Source organism: Myotis myotis, unplaced genomic scaffold (assembly GCF_014108235.1).
Source record: "Myotis myotis isolate mMyoMyo1 unplaced genomic scaffold, mMyoMyo1.p scaffold_m19_p_1, whole genome shotgun sequence".
NCBI lineage: Eukaryota > Metazoa > Chordata > Mammalia > Chiroptera > Vespertilionidae > Myotis > Myotis myotis.
The window spans coordinates 107,883,826-107,909,097 of record NW_023416313.1 but is presented as its reverse complement, the minus strand read 5'-3'; the positions used below and the strand labels follow the sequence as shown (position 1 = coordinate 107,909,097).

At 35.5% G+C, this 25,272-nt stretch overlaps 1 protein-coding gene across 1 annotated transcript in view; it reads left to right on the top strand.

Annotated features, from left to right (window-relative positions):
• MDGA2 (MAM domain containing glycosylphosphatidylinositol anchor 2) overlaps window positions 1-25,272 on the top strand; it is a 954,748-nt gene that overhangs the window by 866,893 nt on the left and 62,583 nt on the right. Inside the window, exons 11-12 of the mRNA XM_036347018.1 lie at window positions 18,021-18,198; window positions 24,085-24,105. Coding sequence (XP_036202911.1) covers window positions 18,021-18,198; window positions 24,085-24,105 — 199 coding nt within the window. The remainder of the gene's footprint in view (window positions 1-18,020; window positions 18,199-24,084; window positions 24,106-25,272) is intronic.

Genomic DNA, 25,272 nt, shown 5'->3' with positions numbered 1-25,272 from the left:
TTTTATCCATTTTGAGTTTATTCTTGTGTATGGTGTAAGTTAGTGGTCTTGTTTCATGTTTTTGCATGTACCTGTCCAATTTTCACAACACCATTTATTGAAGAGTGTGTTTTCACTCCATTATATGCTCTTGCCTCCTTTTTCAAATATTAATTGACTATTTTAGTGTGGGTCAATTTCTGTGGTCTCTGTTCTGTTCCATTGACCTATAAACCTGTTCTTGTGCCAGTACCAGGCTGTTTTGCTTACAATGGCTTTGTAGTATAATTTAATATCTGATATTGTGATCCTTCCAACTATGTTCTTCTTTCTCAAGATTTCTTTGGCTATTTGGTGTCTTTTTTGGTTCCAAATAATTTTTTGTTCTATATCTGTGAAGTATGCTGATGGAATTTTAATAGGGATTGCATTAAATCTATAGATTGTTTTGGGTGGTGTATACATTCTAATGATGTTAATTCTTCCAATCCATGAACATGGCATATGCTTCCACTAGTTTGAATTTTCCTCTATTCTTTTTTCAATGTTCTATAATTTTTCCAGTACAAATCTTTTACCTCCTTGTTTAAGTTTATTCCTAGGTATCATTTTTTTTTCATTGCAATAGTAAATGGAATTTTTTTAGCTTCTTTCTGAGAATCATTATTGTTATATAAAATTGCCATCAATTTCTGGGCATTAATTTTGTAGCCTGCTACTTTGCCAAATTCATGTATTAAATTTAGCAGTTTTTTTGGTGGCATTTTTAGAGTTTTTTTATGTACAATATCATGTCATCTGCGAATGATGACAATTTTACTTCCTCATTTACAATTTGGATGCCTTTATCTTGACATAATTTATACTGAAATTTTGCAAAATGAGTCTGATAGAAATATTGACAAAATCATAACCTGATTTATTAAAATGTCTAGAATATGTACTTTACACTTTTGCATTGACTAAATCAACAGTGTTTTTTTTCTGTAAAGGTGTCTGAGAAAAAAATAAAATTGCTGGATGTATAAGGATTAAGATTATGTATGGCTGCATATAATTGAATATAGCAAAATAATAGGAGCTTAAATGAGATAGCTGTTTATTTTCCTCTCACAAAGAATCAGTTCAGACATCAGTAGTCCAGTGTGACATATGCTCCACAGTACCATAAGAGCACTAAAGTTAAACTTTTCCTGCTATTAGAAAGTATGACCTTCATGCTTGAGGTTCTCTGATGATGTAAGGTAGCTGATGGTTAAGCCTTCACAAATGAATCAGAGACCAGAATCAAGAGTAAAGACAAAGTATTTAAAAAAAAAAGTTTTGAAAAAAAATTAATAAGTACCCTTCCTAGCTGATTAGACTGTCTTCACTAGCCTCCATAGAAATGCCATGCAGCAAGTCTACTTGCATCTCATTGGCCAAGATTAGGTCACATGACCACATCTTTTTAAAGGGAGGCTCAGTAATGTAGCACAGCTAAATATTGGATTATTTTTTCCAAAGAGTAAGGGGACTGGGATGGGTTTGGAAGTAGCAGTTCCAGTGACCTTCCTCTAGTTTTTCACTAAGAAAATATATTTTATCTCATTAACCATAAAAATCAGAAAAGAATCATACTTTATATTTCAGGATATTTCACAATCTAAATTTTCTAAGATCAGAAAAAATGTACACAGAGTTTGAAATTCCATTTCAACCATGTTTGAATATGTTTTACATAATAGTCTCATGTTCTGTCCACTCTCCCTTCCACTCTCAATTTAACAATAATCCTATATAATAAAAGGGGTAATATGCAAATCGACTTAATGGCAGAATGAACAGTCGGCATGATGCACACTGACCACCAAGGGACAGACGATGAAAGCAGGAGCTGCACCCTGGTGGTCAGTGCACTCACACAGGGGGGAGCTCTGCTCAGCCAGAAGCCCATAAGCTGGGCTCATGGCTGGCAAGCACAGCCGCAGTGGTGTGAGCCTCTGCCGCCTCCGCAGCAGCTCTGAGGATGTCTGACTGACAGCTTAGGCCTGCTCCCCTGGGGAGAGCCGTCAGCAGGACATCTCCAGAGGGCTTCCAGACTGTGAGAGGACTCAGGCCAGGCTGAGGCTACCCCTCTCACCCCGAGTGTATGAATTTTGTGCACTGAGCCTCTAGTATCATATAAAAAGAGCTTGGTTCCTCATTATGTTTGTTTTCATGTGAACCTCGTTTGGTGTATTTGAATGAATGAATGAATGAATGAATGAATGAATGAAATGTATGATTCAATCCTCTTTTGAAATGTTTTCCATGAAAAGAATATATTATTTACATTTTTATCCAAAATGAAGAGATACTAAACCAGCTGCCACTTACTAGCTGAGTGACCTTGACTTAGTCGAGCCGTGGGCAAACTACGGCCCGCGGGCCAGATCCGGCTCGTTTGAAATGAATAAAACTAAAAAAAAAAAAGACTGTACTCTTTTATGTAATGATGCTTACTTTGAATTTATATTAGTTCACACAAACACTCCATCCATGCTTTTGTTCTGGCCCTCCGGTCCAGTTTAAGAACCCATTGTGGCCCTCGAGTCAAAAAGTTTGCCCACCCCTTTACTAAACTCTATTTACACATTTGTGTAAGCATTGCCTGTTTTTTTAATTGATTTTTCTTCTAACCCTATAATTTAAGAACACTTTGATGATTAGGACTTTTACTCTCATCAATGATTGAATTAAAACTATAGTATATCAATACATTTAAAATTTTATTACATTATTTTCTTTTTTTAATTTTTTTTTTCAACTAGATGCCCAGTGCATGAAATTTGTGCACGGAAGGGGGAGGGTGTCCCTCAGTCCACCTGCATCCTCTCCAATCTGGGACCCCTTGGGGGATGTCTGACTGCCAGCAGTCAGACATCCCTCTGGCAGTCAGACATCCCTCTCACAATCCAGGACCACTGGCTCGTAACCACTAACCTGCCTGCCTGCCTAATGCCCCCAACTGCCCTCCCCTGCCAGCCTGGTCACCCTCAACTGCCCTCCCTTGCCAGCCTGATCTCGCCCCCAACTGCACTCCCCTGACGGCCTGGTTGCACCCCCAACTGCCTTCCCCTGTAGGCCAGTTCACCCCCAACTGCCCTCCCCTGCCAGTCTGATCTTGCCCTGACTGCCTTTCCCTGCCAATCTGATTGCCCCTAACCCCCTGACCGCTGATCTGTCCCCTAACCTCCTGCCAGCCTGATCTCACCCCTAACTGCTCTCCCCTGCCAGCCTGATCTCGCCCCTAACTGCCTCTGCCTTGGGCCCTACCACCATAGCTTCGTCCAGAAAGAAGTTGGAAGTCTGGAAGATGGCCAGTTGACCCGGTCTAATTAGCATATTACCCTTTTATTAGTATAGATTACAGTTTACATTCAATATTATTTTGTATTAGTTTCAAATGTACAGTTTAGTGGTTAAGCAATACTATACAAAATTGACCCTCTTTTTATCCCCCCCCCCCCACCACCAAAATATTTCAAGTACCCACCTGGCACAGTACATAGTTATAACAATATTATTCACTATATTCACTATGGTGTGCTTTGCATTCCCATGACTATTTTGTAACTACCAGTTTTTACTTCTTAAACCCTTCACCTTTCTCACCTAGCCTCCAAACTCCTCCTCTCTGGTAACAATCAGTTTGTTCTCTGTATCTTTGATTCTGTTTCTATTTTGTTTGTTTGTTTATTTTGCTCTTTAGATTCCACGTATAAGTGAAACCTTATGATATTTGTGTTTCTCTGACTTATTTCACTTAGCATAATATCCTCTAGGTATGAGGTACTCTATCATTGTGGTTTTAATTTGCATTTATCTTATGACTAGTGACTTTTGTATTTCTATTAGACATCTGTATTTCCTCTTTGAAGAAGTATCTATGCAGGTCCTCTGCCTATTTATTATTTGGATTGTTTTGTGTTTTTCATGTTGGGTTGTAGACAATTATTTATAAATTTTTGATATTAATCCCTTATCGAATGCATCATTGGTGAATATGTTCTTCCATTCAGTGAGTTGTCTTTTCATTTTGTTGATGGTTTTCTTTGCTGTGCAAAAACATTTTAGTTTGATGTAGTCTCATTTTTTCTCTCTTTTGTTTCCCTTGCTGAAGGAATTATATCATTACTTTATAGTAAAGTTTACGAAAATATATTAACTTTAGGCTTCTCCCTATGAGTGTAAAATTGATGTCCCAAGTAGATATCTATTTAAGTAGTATCAGGCTAAAGTAGCCTAATGAAACTTTGAAAATATTCATGGTGACATTATGGATTTTAACTTAGTTACATTGAGTTAGTCAACAAAGTACATAATGAGAGTTCAATAATATTACAAAAGAGTAATTACTCAATTATTTGAGCAGGAGAATAAAATTAAATTATGGGCATAACTCAGAGAAGTTGTGGGTTTTGTTCCAAACCATCCCAATAAATTGAGTTGCAAGCATGCCTTAGAAATACTGTGGGTTTGGTTTCAGACCACCATAATAAAGTGAGAACTGCAATAAAGCAAGTTGTAGTCTTTTTGCGATGAAAGGTTTTACCTTCCATTTGAAAAAAAAAAAAGTAATACCTGTGAAACACAATAAAGTAAAACACAATAAAACAAGATATTTCTGTACTTTGGTGGCAAATGTAGGATGGTTGGAATCAGAATCCACTAGAAGTACGGAGTTTACAAGGCTGTTAGAAGAAATTGTTGATGAGAAGTAGGAGGGTCAGGTGGCATTTAAAGGATCACTTTGTAAAAGTGTTAGTAATTAATCCAGAACATAGCATTAGTAAAACACCTTTGGGATGTAAAGCAATAACTAGGTTATTCATACAAATAATTGAAGGAAGCAATTAAGATCCCCTTTTATCAGAAATAGCAAGATGAATTGCCAATGTAAAAACCCTGAATCGTGATCTATTTGCATATCCTGGAAAAGCTAACTATAAAGAAAGAAGCTTACTGAGTTGCTTACTTCCAATTTATTAGGCTTGAAATATATAATGATTAAATCTTTAGATCCAGGTATCCTTTCACCTGCTGATTCGAGCATACAAGAAACTAATTAGACTATGTTATTTCCAAACTTGATAGAAAACCAGTTTGTCTTCCATAGCAATTTATCATTACCTGCTAAAGAATGATTATTTTTTGTTATATATGGTCTCTTGGTTGGTTTTCAATGTTGTTGTTTTGTTTTAATAGATGAAAGTAATAAATGCATGGTTGAAAGGATATGCCAGTAATACACACAAATTCTTCCCTGAGGCAATATTGAAATTCGCTATCACTTAATGATTTATATAACAGTTATGAGCCCAGAACTCAACATAACCAGAACATACATTCACTTGAGTGCTGAAATAAAATTCAAAAACGGAATCTGAATTTTCTTTAATTGTCAGGACTCACAAAATCAAAAGCTTTTTGTAGGACTAACCCTCCTTCTAAAGATAGATTAATTGTCTTAATCTATCACCCATTGCTTTGTAATTCAATTCAACATAACCAGGCCTTCTTTAGTTTAAAAATCCTTTATCACTTCTTTAAGGGAATATGAATAAAGTACACATTTGTCAGAAAAAAAAATTGTGAAAGCAACGCAAGTATTATAGTAATAGGAAATGGAGGATAGTGGTTAAGAGTGAGAGGGTAGCCTTGATATTGGACAATATTTGGTTCTTTTATCATTTCTTTTGCTTCTTACCAGCCACATGACTTGAGAAATCTTATCAATTCTTTAAATGTCAGTTGCCTTAACTGAAGAAACAAGGATAATATTACCAACCTCATTGGAATTTTATAAGGATTGAATGAAAAGCAATGTGTAAAAGCTTTAGTACAATGTTTGGCAAAAAATTGGTAGATATATTTTTAATTTTTCATAGTAATAAAAATACTTTATTGAGTATTCCCTGCTATCATTCCAAACTGCAATTCTGCAAACTTTGGAAGATAAATTAAGTGTACTTTTAAAGGATTGTTCTTTCTGATGTCTGGTGAGTGAATAAAGGGACATACTATACAGAAGTCATCTTTTAGGCACCCTGCTAGCTGGGGTCACAATGAATTGGAGGGAGCTTGAGTTGGTATGGTTTGTGCTAAAATCACATCAGAGAATCCTAGTATGCAAATAGACCAAACGGTGAAACAACTGGTCACTATGACTTGTGCTGACCACCGAGGGGGGGAGGGATGTGGAACATGGCATGTGTTGGCTGTGGCGTGATGGTGGAGCAGGTGAGCGGGGGTGCCAGAGCAAGGCAGGGCACTGGTTGCTGTCATTGGGCCGAGACTCTGGTGGTTACTGAAAATTCTTTGTTCCCACATACCGCAGTGCCCCCCAGCATTTGCACTGCCAACACCTGCAGCCGGCCGGCACTGGAGCCACCTCTCACATCTGCTGCCTGTGCCCAGGGCCAGTCCCACTCACTTGGCGCCATCAGCAGGTGAAAGCAGCAGCTGCTGGCCCTGATTGCCCCTGAGGGCTTCTACATCTCCCCCTGCTCCTGTGGGGCAATCGGGGCAGCAGCCGCCACTTGCACCTACTGAGGGTGCCAGCCCCACTCACACTGCTGCTAGCACCAGCCCTAATTGCTCTGCACCATCAGCAGGTGCAAGTGGCCCAGTGCCCTCAGCGCGTGGGAGCAGTGGTGGCAGGAGAGGGCTGCAGGAAGAGAGGGGACCAGGAGCCGCAGCAAGAGGGGCCAGGCAGGGGAGTGAAGGATGGGCTGAGACCCGCCCCTGTGCCTACTGCAGCCTCATGGCCCACAGTTCCTTTCAAGGTACACAAATTTGTGTTCTGGGCCCCTAGTATTTATATAAGCTTAGTTTTTTTTGGTTGACTTCTTAATTCCCATGTAAAGAACAATGTAGTTGTCAAATTTGCTCCCATAAATTTAATTGTAGTATTGAAATATGAATGTACTGTAACTACATATTTATTTGTTTAAGTAAATGTTATATTATGTTTCTTAAAACAAGATTGTAATTCATTGTTAGCATAGTTGTCACTTGTTTCTTGAAAAATTATGTTTTCCATAATGATACCATTTCCCCACAGGTAGAGATATGTAATTCTAACTGTGACCAAAGTGACAATTTTTCTGAGCTAGAACCATCCATATACAGTGCTACCACACAATAACACATTGACTTGTGTAAGCTTAGATAAGAACTTTTTCAAATGTTCAAATTTGTTTCCTTTTCAAACTTTAAGATGTATTATTATAATTGCAGTGCAAAAGAAAGCAAGTCTCATTTAAAAAATGTCCAATAATCAGGGAATGCTTTGTGTGCTGAAATTGTTATAATTTTATGCATGTTCTATCCTTTAAATAAAAAGAAGCAAAATTTTATTAAGTGAAAAAGATCATTTAATTATTGCATCAAGATTTATCTAAACTTTCCCTCCATGTGCCTTATCAATTACACATCAAATCTTTTAAATTCTACCAAATCATGATTCTATAAAGTATTTTATTCAATATAGTTTATAAATTCATGGTTACAATTCATTGCAAAAGTTATTACTAAGTAATTCTATAAAATAGAACAAATATTTTATCTTATATACATATAATGTAAGTGGAAAGTTAAAAAATGTTTTCTGGAGCATTTCTGATACTAAGTTTTAGTAATTACCTTTGAAATTCCATGTATGTCACAAAAGATCTAAAGTGTTCATGCAGTGAGCAGGAAAAGAAGGTTAACAAGATGCATTTGAATATTCAATTTGTTCTGTATGTCTTCTGAGCTCCAAGATTTACCTTTGCTCTTCACTTTTATTAATTTACTTTTCCAGATATTTTTATTTTTAAAAAATAATAATCCTACCCATATTAATAAAATAGGTGAAAATATAATAATTTGGATAAAACTTAAAATTAATTATGTAACTACCTCATTAAATTGTTTGACAAATAAATAATGACAAAAATGCTAGAACAGGTCGTAGCATATAGTAGTTAATAAATGTTAGTTAATAAATGTAAATCTGAGAAAAAAAGATACCTACTAAGGAGGGCTCCTGGTGGGCTCAAATTGAAAAACAAAAAACCGAGCCTAGCAGCCATTTCTGCACAGAAACTGCACTTCATGAAGAAGCCTGTACTAAACTGCCTGCCTTCCTGCAGTGTTCCTGCCCGAACAAAGGGGTTCCTGGAATCCTGTTTCAACCAATAGGCCTTCCTCATCTGAGCTGCACAGCTGCAGCCATTGAGAGAGGCTCTATTCTGATCAATCAGGGCAGTGCTTTATTGGCTAATCAAACTGTGAGGATTTGGAGTTCTCATTTGCATGAGGACAGACCAATCAGGAACAGGGAGGGGACTTCTCTCTAATAAGCTCGCTCCCCTCTGGCCCTGAAACAGCACTTCCCCTTTTCACTGAGGATTGGATAGTCATCTCCCTGTCTGAGCTGAAAAATAGAATATGTCTCATCAGAGCAGATGAAGCAGGCTGGCACAGAGTGGAGAAAGCCAAGGGAACCGTTGTGGAGTGCAGCAGGCTAGAATGGTGCTGCGCAAAGCAGACCTCTGGCTAGACAGCTCTGCTCTGCTCCTCAGCTAAAATACAATTGGGCTGCTTTGCACTGAATTAAGTTTCCTTCTTTATTGCACTGCAAGTTGGAGATTCCTGTTTGGCCTTGAATTGGCACCAACAACCATTGGTTGACAATTATATTTTTAATATTCTCATGTACTAGTAACTCTTCTAATGTATTTTAAACAAATTGGAACTGTAAATGAAGTCACATTTAAAAAAAATATGTACTAAGTAGTTAAGATTAGGTGTAATGCTAGTTTTGTTTTTAACCCATTCCCTTAATGTTTAGCCACTGCATACACATTAAAATTTTTCAGGGTGCCAAAGGAGCTCCTCTTATACAAAGTTCTGTTCTAATATTTGTCTCAATTTTTTTAAAACTACCTTTTTTGTTGTTGCTGTTAACCCTCACCCAAGGATATTTTTTCCATTGATTCTTAGAGAAAGTGAAAGGGAGGGAGGAGGAGAGAGACAGAGAGAGAGAGCGAGGGAGAGAGAACAACACATCTATTGGTTGCCTCCTGCATGGGCCTTACTGGCGCCTGGGATCAAACCTGCAACACAGGTACTTGCCCTTGACCAGGAATGGAGACAGGTGCTCTAACCACTGAGGGACACTGGCTGGGGCTAGAACTACCTTTTTAATTTAAAATTATAGTACCTTAATATATTTAGACAGTTTCAGCCTCCACTTTTCTTTTTCTATTTTTTTTTTATTTCTATAATCACCAAACAAGAATATTTCATTTGGTTGTGATTCAAAACTTTGTTCTATGTTCCTGTTTAGTTCTCATTTTTAAAAATCATTCTTGAAATATATTTGCAAGGTGTTTCATTTTTACACCAATGTTATTTACCAGAGTCTCCACCTGCTTCTGGAGTTCACATTCCTCCAGACAGCAGGGCTGCTCACTAAGGCAGACAAGGAATAAAACGTCCAAACTGCGGGAAAAAACTGAGATATCCACTGAAGACATGGCCCACTCCATGCTGTCTTTACCTGAGGGGTGATACTTTGTTTTGTTTTGTAATCAAGTAACTGTTTTTAGGAATATAAATTAGAAAAACTATGGGGAGTAACATTCAAAGCTGAATACAGACTACTAGTATACTATGTAAATTAAAAACTTTATAAAGAGCAGTTGGGAATTTGAAATATGCATTTCTAACATTTTTTCCTAATTCTATTTTATCAGCTGCTCTATCATTATTTAAGATTATAGTAGAAGAGGCCGAGGTTTATGGTCAAAGAATGTGAAGACACACAAACACATACTAGCACAAAACTAAAAACACAGCAAATGAACCTTGAAACAATTTTATAGCATCTAAGCAAAAACAGTACCCTTGAGAGCCTAGGATTTAAATCAAATGGGAGTTTGTGGGATTAGGAGTGGGCAGGAGGCTGTTGAGAAAGAAAAAGTGTTGAATTACAAAAGCCTTTCTGTCAGGAATAAAAACACTGGGAGAAATTGTAATGCAAATACACAGAATCAGGAGGCATGGCGAATATTTTTGTAAAAGTGGGGGGATAGTAATAGAACAAGCCTAGAAGTTCCCTGAGAAAGGCACCTCAACCCACGGGAGTAGGAACAGTGTGGGCTCACGGGCTCACTTCCCACATGTAGCTCAGGAAGGCTGCACAGCTTTCCCAGAAGCCCAGTGCTGCCTGGGGAGTCCTTGACTAGCAAAGTAGCACAACTGAGGCTGATTTTCAGACCTGGAACCTGGCTGGTCTTTTACTTCACTGTGATGCAGGGGAAGCAGTCAGGATTCACCTCCCTACTCCCCCAAAATAATAATAATCAAGGGCAGAGGTGTTGCTGTTAGATTCAAAGAACCTGTGATTGTCTAAAAAAGATACAGGTATATTGACCAAGGGCCAAGGCAGTCCCAAAGTTATAAGCAAAAGATGTTAGCACAGGACTAGAAAGGCCAGATGAAATTAGTCTGAGAGAATGTCAGTAGGAAACAAACAATCCAAGCTCTTGGCATTGACAAGAATATTACGTTGGGAAATGGACTTCCTTTACCCCTGCCCCAGTTTAAGTACTTCCCCAGGTAGCACCCAATGCTTGAAGTGATTGACTTTAGCCCGAGTTTATCAAGTTCAAATCTTAAACGCGTTGAGTTTAACTTGATGAGTTTAACTCATCAGAAATGAGATAAATTGAATTCAGTTATAGAAAAATAAAGAATATTCTATTTTTAGGAGATGCAAATTAGTGGTTATGAAATTCACACTTTTTCTAATTGCTGCTTAATATAGCTGACACTCCTCAACTTCATGCTGTAATATTATTCTGAGCCTCACCTCTGAAATCAGAGTTTTCAGACATCATGTATGTTTCAAGCTATCTAAGTCAATGTTCAGGAAAAGTATGGTTCATTCCTTCTCCACTATTGGAAATAGTATTGAAATAGTTTCTTTTTCAAATATTGTTTAGAGGGAAAAAGAGTTCATTTTACTTTTGTCGGTACTTTATAACCCCAACTATTAACTCAGAACCCCATTAGGTAGCATTTAATATTATGTTTATGGATGTCTAAAATTGAAATATACATAAATACATATATCCTTTTACTTATGTTCAATAATGAGGATATATAATTTCAAGTCCAAAGATGTTAGTGACATTGTGGCTGTTACTAAATTTTACAAAATAAGGTTACAACAAAATAGCAGGTCATTTGTACTGAAAGATAGAACTGCTAGAATTCCTCAATGCCAGTACACCTTTTTTAATATCCCACATTTAGAATCCATTATATGCTAGTAATGCAAATGAACTTGCCAGCATATAGGCAATAGATTAAAGTTATTTAATGGATATATATTATTATCTCTGTATATATATCTATAGATATCTGTCAATCTAATTGTCACAGTTGCATTATTTGCATTATTTAAATTCTGATTTAAACATAGATCCCCAAATGCTTTCTATAAACCTTAATATTGCATTATGATTACACTGAGAGACAAAAGATACTCTGTACTTTACAATGGCCTACAATGCTTGTGAAAATGAAAATGCAATGAAAAACAGATGTTGCCCATATACCTCAGGAAATAGCACAACATTTTTAATGTTAGGAGATGTTGATATAATCTACGGAAAGATTAGTCATAAATCAATCTGTGGAAAGCTTCAAGATAGCTTTCAAGAAAAGCTATTTAACTTTACCTTAGACATAAAAATATAAGCCTCCTAAGAGGAATGGGAAACAAAAATATTAAATGTCTGTATATCTAAAAACTATGATGTCACTTCTAGCATTACTATATAAGCAAAGTATGAAAAACAAAATATTTCCAGGGGTTGAAAAAGTGACTCAAATTCAGTAAAATGTATACTGAATGTGAAGTAATTGAGACTCAAATTTGTGGCAATAATAGAAGAAAGGGTATGTAATTAAATGGATAAGTGCATGCTCTTACTACTTAGTGGGAAATATAAATATGGTACATTTAATGTCATGTTATTTATTATCTCTTTATTCCCTAATGTGTTATTAAAATAAAGGTGCATCTTAAAACCCATGTCACTTTTATCTGAGGTTATAAGGCAATTACATTCTAACCCATTAAAATGTTATCTTAGCTAGTTTATACTCTGTGGGATAATCATAACAGTATATATTAGGTCCTGTAGAAACTGGGTTTTTAAGATAGGCTTTTATTTTCCTAAGCAGTGTGGCTGATAAGCATGGATGGAAGTTTCCTCTGAGCATATCAATATGTATCTTATGGGGTCACTTCACAGCAAATGGAACACACATGTGTATATGTCTGCTATTCATTGGTGTACTCCCCCATCTCCTCCTCTAGGTTCTCACTTGCAGTCCTGAAAATGGTTTGCAACCCAGAAAGGAAGGAAAATATGGCATTTCTTTTTCTTTCACATTTTAGAATCTATTGCAGCCTTCTGCTTTATTGAGATAATTTTATTCCTTTTAAAATTAAAAAAATAAAAATATGATTTGTCCTTCTGAAACCTTTGCAACAATTGCCTTTTAAGTATCCTCAGTGGTAAAAACAGCAAACAGCAGCTTTTCGTAAAATGCCTCCTTGTAGTGTATTTTTAGATTTTGAAGTTACCCCCTAAATCATATGAAAGGAATATACCTCCTAGAAAAAGAAAAAGTTAATTGGAAATTTAAAAAAATATAAATGATAAAAAAGTGTTCAACACATTACTTTCAAATCAACATGATAACGGGGCTGATCTGGGACTATCATTCCATTATGTTTTCGGTCCTATGTTCTCTGAGGGTTTTGCCATATTACCTTCAAACAGTGGACTAATATTTCATTTTTCGGTGTTTGTGCAAACACTGCATTCAGTTTTTGCATTTTTACATTTGCACAGCTCACTGAGATATAATATGAACTATTTAATTGCTCATTCCTCAACTGCTGAAGTATATACTTTCATTAAAGCTTTAAATTAAAGATGGAATAAAAGTTATTGCTTTTTTAAAACACATATAAAGGTATGCACTTCAAAGCTTGTAATAAGTATAATGACATCAATGTGTCTGCCAACTGAAATCATTTGTGTAATGCATCTCCTTATACCCGCAGTCTCTCCTTGGGATGTACTGCACATATTCAGAAAGGTACACCTTGATTAAACCTGTGTGCCTGTAGGTAATAATAAGAAGTCAAATTATTCTGTATATGTTTTTTATATATCTTTTGAAATAACAGTACTTTGCCTTTGTTTAATGCATCTAATTTGAAAATCTAAAAACAGTGAAATTGCCATTTACATTATATTATTTTGTAGAATATTTAGGACCCAAGACTGATAGAAACTTTGTAGTATCCAGCATCAACTATGCATGAGTAAAGTACTTCCTGTGCAATTAGGTTTTATGTCAATTTTTACCAATATTTAAATTCAGTGATTGGATGCAGTTACTGTTAACTGAGTTGGATTTCATGCTGTACTCCTTGGGGGCCAGTTAAATATACACTATCCTGGAATTTAATCTCATCACAACTTTACCATGTTAATGGGCAGACACTGTAGGTATAAACATTAATAAGAAATTCTTTCTGCCTTATAATCTATATTCAAAAAAATTCTTTATCAGTATTTTAACTAAATTGGCTCTGGTTAAAAAAAAAAGGGAAAGACAAATTTTAAGGAAGCAAGGAGAAAGTGATGCCAGAAAGGGTAATTTTGGTTGTAAACAAACTTTACTTTTCAGATGCTACTCCCAATCTATACAGCATTAGGAGAGTCACATTAACCTCCCTCTGCTTCAGTTTCATCATTTATAAAATAGGGCTAGTAGTAGTTCTACCTACCTACTAGGAGTCATGGTAGATTTTCCTATGTAATAAAAGCCTAGGTGGCATCGTGCGACGTCGTCACAATATGGCCGCCACAAGGTGGCCACCCTCATGTCAATACAAGATGGCTACCACAAGATGACCACCACAAGATGGTCACCACAGGATGGCCAGCAGGGGAGGGCCGTTGTGGGCAATCAGGCCAGCAGGGAGGGCAGTTGGGGGTGAACAAGCCAGCAGGGAAGGGTAGTTGGGGACAAACAGGCCAGCAGGGGAGCACTGTTGGGAGTGATCAGGCCAGCAGGGGAGTATTTAGGCGTCAATCAGGCTGGCAGGGGAGTGATTAGTGGGTGATCAGGCTGGCAGGCAGAAGCAGTTAGGGGCAATCAGGCAGGCAGGCAGGTGAGCGGTTAGGAGCCAGCTGTCCCGGATTGTGAGAGGGATGTCCTACTGCTGGTTTAGGCCCAATCCCACAGGGGTCCCAGATTGGAGAGCGTGCAGGCCGGGCTGAGGAACACACACTCTTTGTGCACAAATTTCGTGCACCGGGCCTCTAGTTTATAATAATAAGTGTGATACAGTTAATATAGTGCTGGCACATAGTGAGGACTTATATATGGAGTGGGGTTTTCTTGTTTTCTTTGTTTGTTTGTTTTTAAATATATATTTTATTGATTTTTTACAGAGAGGAAGGAGAGGGATAGTTAGAAACATCGATGAGAGAGAAACATCGATCAGCTGCCTCCTGCACACCTCCTACTGGGGATGTGCCCGCAACCAAGGTACATGCCCTTGACCAGAATCAAACCTGGGACCTTTCAGTCCGCAGGCCGACGCTCTATCCACTGAGCCAAACCAGTTAGGGTGGTTTCCTTGTTTTTAACTATCTGACCAGAATATACAAGTGAAAGAGTAATCAATGTTGAGGTGTTAGAAGAAGCCATTAGTATTAATGAGGTGGTGTAGCAAGACTGAGCTATGCCTCACCAAATGTAGCCCTGGATCATCAGCATCCAATAGTCTTGTAAAGGAGAAGATGATTTTTTAAATTATATTTTTAAACAAATTGAAAAATTATATTTCTAGATCTCTTTGAAGCAGAAATGCTGGTGTTTAAGACTTAGAATTTGCCCCATGACTCTCATGCATGCCTAAATATGAGAACCACTACTACAGAGTATCTAAAACATCACATATAAAATCTCAAATACCATCCATATTTTGAACTCAGGAAAAGGAAAAGCACCTCTTTAAGAGAACGAGGTGCAGCCACAGATGGAGATGTAGGAAGTAATGCAAGAGGGCACTGTTTTAGAATTCAAGGAAGACAGAATTTAAGAAAATCCACTATTGCCTATTTCTTATGCTACAATTTTCTGAAAAATAAAGAGAAATATTACAGGCATTATGATCAGCCACCATTTGCACTCTACCTGCATCCTATCACCAGATAGGGTTAAGTCCTTTCTTTACCCCTCACAATTCTGTTTTCTCATCCTGATGTTCTCCTAACCCGTGTGACCAGTGTCTTGTACTCAGCATTTACTGCATTTACTATTTTCTGTATTTCTTTATACATACACACACACATTCATATATATAATACATTCATATATTCCTTTTCAAAATGTATGCTTTAAATTTAATAATATTTCTGCCTTAAAATTAATTTTAGCTATTACTTTTGTAAAATTTATTCATGATGATGTGTGTATCTTGGGTTCACTTTTAATGCTGCATTTTGTGTTACATTTTATGAAGGGTAAACAATCTAATTATTCTATCTCTTACTGATATTTACTGGTAGAATATTTTATGTTTTCTATGCCATGAATATTCCTGTCTCCTTGTGTACAAGAGTTTATCTGTTCTCATTATAATAATGTTTTTATTGCCAAATTGCTCTCCATACCTATTCCACTCTACATATTCATCAAGACTGTATTTTTAGACAACAGTTTTCTGTGGATCTCTTGATTTTTTTTTTCATATTATTGTGCAGAGACACTGTCTTTTTATTCCAGCCTCTCTTTTCAAGTTCATTTGCATAGCAAACATTTGCATAGTGTCTCCCTCTGAAGCACAAGGAAGGTCTGTTTAATCTCTGGTGTAATAAATGCTTCCGTTTTAGGTAATGCAGGAGCAGGTTTGGTTACTATCAGTTACAAAATACTAAGCTTTCTTAAGCTCAGGGATTCTCAAATGTGATACAAACCCAAGTCGGTGTAAAATCAACTGGGCTCTTGTGCATCACCCTGTAGGACTTGGGAGGCAAGGGGAGCCAATGCTAATGTGAAGCTTAGCTATCAGTTTATGCTGATGCCATAGACACCAGGTGTACAAAAATTAGATACATATTATAATGCAACTATACTTATAATAGCTACATAAATAAAAGAAAACTGAAAATGTATGCAAAGAACAGAAATTTATAAAAGTGGCACAACAAAATTTTTTAGACTTACATTTTTAGAACAGTTTTAGGTTCATAGCAATAATTGAGCAGAATGTACAATGATTTCCAACATACTCCCCTCCCCCAAAGCATGCATAGTCTTCCCTAATATCAACACCCTCTATTAGAGTGGTATATTTGTTATAATTGATGAACCTACATTGACCCATCCTTATCAGCCAAAGTCCATAGTTTACATTACGGTTCACTCTTGGTGTTTTACATTCTATAGGTTTGGGCAAAATTATAATTACATGTATCCCCCATTATATCATCATGCAGAGTAATTTTATTGTCCAAAAAATCCTCTGTGCTCAGCTTATTCACCTTTCCCTCTCCCCTAATCTCTGGTAAGCACTGTCTCCATGTTTGTGCCTGTCCCAGAATGTCATATAGCTGGAATCAGAGTCTGTAGCCTTTTCAGATTGGTGTATTTTACTTATTAATATGCGTTTACATTTCCTCCATGTTTTTCCATAGCTGATAGCTCATTTCTAGATAGATCTCAACAATATCCCACTGTCTGGTTGTAGCACTACTTATTTTTGCCCTTACTTGTTAAAGGACATCTTGATTGCTTCCAAGTTTTGGCAATTATAAATAAAGCTGCTATAAATGTCCAAGTGCAGATTTTTGGGTGAATATGTTTTCACCTCCTTTGGGGAAATACCAAGAAGCACAGTTGCTGGGTCATATGAAAAGACCGTGTTTCATTTTGTAAAAACCCACCACACTACCCTCCAAAGTGGCGGTCCTGTTTGACATTCCCACCGGCAGTGAACAAGAGTTCCTAGTTGTCTGCATCCTTGACAGCATTTGGTGTTGTAAGTATCCTGGATATTGAATCTTTTGATAGGTGTGTAGTGCATTCCTCTGATGACATATCATGGGAAGCATCTTTTTTTATTAAAATCTGTGGCCCTTTCTTTAAATGTTTTTGTTTGTTTTCTTATTATTGAATTTTAAGAGATCTCCATATATTTTTGGTAACAGTTCTTTATCAGCTTATCTTTTGCAAATATTTTCTCCCGGTCTGTGGCTTGTTTTTATTCTCATGATATTGTCTTTGATAGATGAGAAATTTTTAAATTAAAGAAGTCCAGCTTATCAGTTATTTATTTCATGGAGTGTGTTTTCAGTGTTGTATCCAAAAGTTATTGCAAAGCCCAATGTCTTAATTGTCTATGTTATCTTCTAGGAGTTTTGTAGTTTAATGTTTTCCTTGTAGGTCTGAGATTCATTCTGAGTTAAATGCTGTGAAGATTGCAATGTCTGTGTCTAGATTCAGTATTTTGCATAGGGTTGTCCAGTGTTCTAGAAAAATTGCTGAGAATACTGTCTTTGCTCCATTTCATTGTCTTCACCAGAGACCAGTTGACTATAAATATGTTAAGTAATAAGTAATCTTATATCTCTCCCAGTCCCCAGATGAGACTTCAATAGACTATTATTTTATATCTCTCTGACTCTTAAATTAGATGACTTTAAATCTGTTTATATGACAGGTTATTCTGTGATAATTTGGTGATTATCCACAAACATCTGCAAAATTTGTTGCTTATTATAGAACTTTAATAAAACACATTTATAATATTAGTACTTTCTTATTTAAATAAATTTTCAGAATGCCTGCCTTATTTGGTTACAACACAATTAAGTACCTCTGAAGAAAATACTGGGAACATTATTGCATAATTGTTTTGATTTCAGGCTGGACAACAGCGTTGGTGGGAACAAGAGATTAAAATAAATGGAAATATTCAAAAAGGAGAATTAATTACATATAATTTGACTGAGCTAATTAAACCAGAGGCTTATGAAGTCCGACTAACACCTCTCACCAAATTTGGCGAAGGAGATTCAACAATTCGTGTCATCAAATATAGTGGTAAGTAACCTTTTATTTAAAAGCATTTATTTTGATATTAATCTATCTGTAATATGTAGCTTGCAACTATCTACCAAATTTAGATATAAACTAAAATTTAGCATATCGATTTACTGGATCGTCAGCTAAGTGACCAAAAAACCCCACACTACGTAATCATAGGTGGTAATATTTGATTATGAATGTAGAGATATAGAATAATGTTTTAGTTAACATTAAATCTATTCAATAATGTCAGCAATGTTCTTTTTTTCTATCCCATAATTATGATGCAATATTTCTGCATTTTAGTTTTTTCAAGTTCTTGATGGCTTAAACATTTATATCATTAAAATAAAAGGTTAGCAAATGTGATCAAAAAGGTTTTTAAATTTTTTTAAACTAATGGACTTTATTTTCTTTTAGAATAACTTTAAGGTTAGATAAAATGGAGAAGAATGTCTAGACAGATCTTATATATGCCCTCTACCCCGACACAGTTTTCCCAGTTATTAACATCTAATATTAAGTGAACAACTGTTACAATTGGCTAACTGATATTGACATTTTATTATTAAAGTAAATAGTTTACATTAGGATTTATTATTTGTGTTTACAGTTCTATGGATTTTGAGAAGTGTGTGATGTTGTTTATCCACCATTACAAAACCACATAGAATAGTTTCACTTTCCTAAAAAGTCACTCTGCTCCATCTATCTGCCCCTCTCTTCTTCCAACCCTCAGAACCATTGATCTCATTCTTTATTATCTGCAATTTTGCTTTTACCAAAATGTTGAAATCATACAGCATGCAGCCTTTTCAAACTGGCTTATTTCACTGAGCAATACACATTTAAGTTTTTCCATGTTGTTTGTGGCTTGATAATTATTTCATTTTCTTGTTGAATAATGTCCCATGTATAGAGGTATTATAGTTTCTTTATCCATTCACCTATTGCTGAAGAGCATCTTAGTAGACTCTTTGGGGCATTATTTTCTTTATATTGCTAATGTTAAAAATATCTAAATGTCCATGTGAGTCTGTATGTGACAGTGTGTCTTCATAAACTACATGCATTTTATATTTCTTCACTATTTACATGTCCTACTTGAGAAAAAATTAAAACTTATATAAAACTGTAAAATAATTGATTAAAAACTTTATCTAAAGAGTATAAACAATAGCAATGGCTAGCTCCAGAACTGTCAAAGTATGTTCAGGCTTGAGTGAATCAGTGTCAATATATTTCATATTTATTTCATTAATGCAGGTAAATATTATTCTTTTTTTGTCATCAGAGTTTGATTTAAAAAGATAATACAATATATATTTTTGCAGTTGAAAGTTTCCATTCTGTTTAACATTAACTATATTTTTTATGTAAGAAAGAGTGAATGCTATCATAAATAAAAAGTAAAGTGAAATTAATAACTCATTAAAACTTATTTTTCATATTAAACCACTCTTTTTCTTCACTCTTTTCTCATTAGTCAGAGTATATTGGGTATGATGTTCAATTTTCATGAAAAGATTACGATATATATAGGATAGAACAAAAGTAGATTTACAGTAATTTATATGGAAAATAATTAATAAATAATAATACAAGAATAAACTGTGTTTCACATACAATTGTAAACCTACTTTTGTGTTACCTTGTGTAATGTAGAGCGGAATATTCATTAAAGATCAAAGAATGTAAAGGTATTAGAATCACTCCATTTTTTTTAAATGTGTCTTTTGAAAATATCTATACCCCCCAGCCATAGGCAAACTATGGCCCGCGGGCCGGATCCGGCCCGTTTGAAATGAATAAAACTAAAAAAAAAAACGACCGTACCCTTTTATGTACTGATGTTTACTTTGAATTTATATTAGTTCACACAAACACTCCATCCATGCTTTTGTTCCAGCCCTCCGGTCCAGTTTAAGAACCTATTGTGGCCCTTGAGTCAAAAAGTTTGCCCACCCCTGCTAGCCGGTTTGGCTCAGTAGATAGAGCATCGGCCTATGGACCGAAGGGTCCTAGGTTTGATTCCGGTCAGGGGCACGTACCTTGGTTGCAGGCTCCTCCCCGGCCCAGGCCCTGGTCAGGGCTTGTGCAGGAGGCAACCGATTGGTATGTTTCTCTCACATCGATGTCTCTCTCTTACTTTCCCTCTCTCTCTTCCACTCTCGCTAAAAATCAATGGAAAAATATCCTCAGATGAGGATTAATAAAAAAAAAAAAAGAAGAAAGAAAGGAAGAAAGAAAGAAAGAAAGAAAGAAAGAAAGAAAGAAAGAAAGAAAGAAAGAAAGAAAGAAAGAAAATATCTATATATATATAAAGGAATAATATGCAAAAGAGGTCGGGACTCCCTAATGGTCACAAGCAGCTCAGGAGGAGGGGCCGGATGTGGCCCCAGTCTGAGAGAATAATATGCATGTGCAGCTGGAGCCTGAGAGATCAACACAGAGGGGTGCCTGCTCCGAGCCTCCACAGCACACACACACATACACACACACACACACACACACACACACACACACACACACACACACAGGGCACCTGCTCCGAGCCTCCATGGCCTGACTGCTCCATGGGGAGTGGGCCTAAGCCATCAGTAGGACATCTCCTGAGGGCTCTGGGACTGTGAGAGGGTGCAGGCTGGGCTGAGGGACCCCTACCCCCCAGTGCACAAATTTCAGGCACCAGGCCTCTAGTACCTTTAATGTTAGTGATATTTATATATTATGCAGAATACAATTGATATTTTTTAATCACTACCATTATTTCATTGGGCAGACACTAGATAGCATCCCAATATATTTTTCTAAAGTTTTAGTTTTATATGTTTTTTAAAATATGAAATATTATCTCCTCTTCTCTTTTATTTTAGTTTTAATTAAATTTATTAGGGTGGTATTGGTTAATGAGATCATATAGGTTTTAAGTTTGCATTTCAATGACACATGATCTGTATATTGCATTGTGTGCCCACCACCCCAAGGGGGTGGGGAGTAGTAAAGGGTAAAGTTGCCAAGTATATGGTGACAGAAGATGGTTTCACTTTGGGTGGTGGGTACATAATACAATATCTCCTCTTATCTAATGTTTATTTTCCTTACCCCCAAGTTATAAAACTTGGACTGTTTAATATGGGGGGGTATTAGAAACTATGCATTAATTTTATTCTTTAAAAGTTGAAGATATCAGATTCAGGAAGTTTTAGTGTCTTATAAAGTTAAACAATTATGAAACTATAAACTCAGTAGAACCAGTTGTGAATTATTTCTTAGAATTAAATCATAATTCAGAGATGTTTACTCCTTTGAAAGATAATACATAGATATTATTATATTATTTTGATTATGAAATAATTTTGATCAGGGCCAGGGAGAGACCACGGGAGGGCTCCAGGGTGTGTCTGGCCCATCTCGCCCAGTACTGATTGGTCAGACCCCAGCAGCAAGCTAACCTATCAGTCAGAGCATCTGCCGCCTGGTGATCAGGGCACGTCATAGTGACTGATTAAATGGTAAAACGAATGATAAGATGCTTAGCATATTAGGCTTTTATTATATAGGATATGAGGCAACAAACTAAAATAAAAAATCTGGAGCTCCAGTTTGGCTCATTGGAGAGACATCAGCATGAAGAATGAAGAGTCCCAGGTTCAATTCAGTAAAGGACTTGTACCTTGATTGCAGGCTCAACCCCTGACCCCTGTCAGATGGGTGCAAGGAGGCAACCAATCAATGTGTCTTTCACATCAATGTTTCTCTCTGTGTGTCTCTCCCCCTCCCTTCCACTCTCTTTTAAAAATCAATGGAAAAATATCTTCAGGTGAGGAGTAACAAAAATAAAATAAAATAAATAAATAAATCTTGAAAATAAATATTATGCTTAGTTGTAATTTTCTTTAATTATCTTTACATTCTTAAGTATACATATTAAAATTGTAAACATTTCATTAAAATTACTAATTTAATATAGGTTGGAATAAAATATACTTTAACTGTATACCTGTATTTATATGAAATTAGACATCAAGTTTCATTGAAATAAGAAAATGAACTCATTTCATTATTCAGAACTTATAATGGCAAATTTTCACAAGGATAATTGTGTTATTTTTACTGAGCTTTGTGACTAAAAACGTCATATGTCATATGAGAGGACAATTAAAATTCAGTCTGGTCACTTAGACACAGAGATCGGAATATAGTCAATAATATTGCAATAACTATGTATGGTGCCAGGTGAGTGCTGGAAATATTGGGAGGAACACTTTTTAAAGTATATGATTGTGTAACCACTATGCTCTACACCTAAAACTAGTACAAAATAATATTGAAAGTGAACTATAATTGAAATTGAACTGTAGTTGTGAATTATTTCTTAGAATTAAATTATAATTCAGATGTTTACTCCTTTGAAAGATAATACATAGACAATATTATTTTAATTATGAAATAATTTTGATTTTTATAAGTTAACTTTCAATTAAAATACATTGATATTTTGAAAGAAAAACAATCATTTTTTCTCCATTTCAATGGAACTACTGAATGTATAGTTTCTTCTTTCATCATTTTTAATGGGGAATTATTTCATCATTTTTAATGGGGAATACAGAATAATAAAAACAACTAAAGTAATTGGAATGGTCTTTCTTCTCTATGTGGAAATAGCAAAAGTAAGTAATTGATAAGGAAACTAACTCACTTTGTTAAAATTGATCTCAATGTACTAATGTAACATTACATATGAACATGTTTTGTGCATGTTATACATTTATTGACTTTCATACTTCACTAGTAGAGTCCCAAGTTTAACATAAGTGGTTAATATCTAACATAGGAATTAACAGTAGAGTACATAAACTTTTGCAGGTTATAATAGTTGACCATTGTAATCTTGGGAGACTACAATAATGCTTTCCTTCATACAGAATGGAACTTTCTTTCCAAGTGATAAATAATTACTCAATATCTACAGATACCATTTGTCTTTTAGGGTAGATATATTTTTGTTGTTGTTTTAGTAAAATTTAAAGTGTTTAATACTCTTCAACTAGAAAGCAACTGGTGCTTTGGTAGGTGTGGCTCAGTTGATTGAGTGCATCAAAAGATTGCAGGTTCAATGACCTGTCAGGGCACAGGCTTAGACTGTGGGCTCCATCCAGGGTAGAGAGTGTGCAGAAGGCAGCTGATTGATGTTTCTCTCTCTCCTTCTCCCTTCCTCTGTTTAAAAAAGCAATAAAAGTACAGTCTTTTAAAAAATCAATTGTTACTTTTTTGCAAACACAATTAGCCTTTTTGAGATAAATATTTCTTCTGGTGCACAAAAATTCAAATGTGTTCCTTAAGATTTGAAAACTATTTGTGTGTGCACACCTGTGTGTGAATGTAATTAAACAAAGCACCACTGAAGTGGCGATTTGTTTTAGGACACATACATAATGTGATATGAAGATTGCTTTACTTTCATATATACCATTTTATTTTCACCAGAAGTAAATAGCAGCCAAAAAAACCTAAGGTATACTCTCTGTTGGATAATTGCTTTCATTATTAAAACATCTAGATTATATATTGTCCTATTGTCAGCCTCAGTTTCTATTTCTGCATTTTGCTTAGAACTGGTTAAGATATAAAAGGTCAGCAACTCCATTTTTTGGAAGATGACAAATTCCACATGCTATTAAACACTGATCTTTGGGTACTTTCAGGCTGTTATTGCTGAGCTCCAAAGTAGGATCTAGTCAATCCCCTTGAACAAAATGGATTGCAAATATAATTCTCCATGGTCACAGTGGGGAAGATCATTAAGCTGTGGTAAAGAACTATGAGACACTGATTAGACTTTTATTGCTAAAAGACATTCAAACCATTCTAACATTATTTTTTGCTTTTTTGTAGCTCCTGTTAATCCTCATTTGAGTAAGTATATTTTTACTTTAAGAATTACATTGTATTTTATACTTAGGAAAAATAGAAAATGCATAGACATACGAATACTATTTAGCAACTGTTCTTATTAGGTTTAAAATATCCTGGCTAAGAATCGATAAAACCAGCTTTAAGTGTAAATTTTAAGTTTCAAAGGATATGGGTATAAAGACAAATTATTTAATATTAATATTGATTTTAATAATTTTTTTCTAAATATGGAGTCATTTACCCCAACTTGCTTAATATTTGTTATTTGTGTAACTGTAGAATTTTTTTTTTCTATTGTGGCATTACATATCATTTTTATTGCTATTATTTTTCTTTAATTCTCATTTTTTATTTTTACATTCCACTCATAAAGACTATTGTTACTTAGAAAATTGGTATTTGAATGGTTTAAACAAGATTTTTCATGGAGCCCTGACTGATTGGCTCAGTTGGTTAGAGCATCATCCCATTCTATACACCAAAACACTGTGGGTTCAATTCCCAGTCAGAGCACATACCTAAGTTGCAGGTTTGATCCCTAGTCAGGGTGCTGACTGGAGGCAACTGATCAATGTTTCTCTCTCAAATCAATGTTTTTCTCTTTCTCTCTACCCCTTCCTCTTCTCTCCAAATTCAATAAAAAACATATCCTTTGGTGAGGATTGGGGGTAAAAAATAAAGATTTTTAATGGATCACTACTCTGTATACCAATCTTATATGGAAAAGAGATAATCTGGTCACCATTGTTTTAATAATATTTCACATTAAAATTAAGAATTGATTTTGTGTGTTAGAATATATTGTTCTTGGCTAATAAAAGAATGAAGAGCCCTTTTGCACTCTTACTCCCATCCATCCAAAATTCTCCATTTCCTATACTTACGGAAGAAAATGTCCAAGTCTTTATTCTCATTTTACTGTAGTTCCTTTTCTGCAATGGTCTTTCACTTCCTATATAACAAAGACAAAACTATGGAATCTCTGTTCTTGCTATATTTTCCACTAAAGATTCTCTCTGACTCCATTTTTCCATATTCAAATTTTAATATTGAATATTATATAGATTTCTATTGTTTAAATATTTCTTTCATATATAAAAGTTTATTTAATCATCACAAATGGCCCCTTGATGTGAGTACTATTATCAACCCTTTGATGTTCACTTT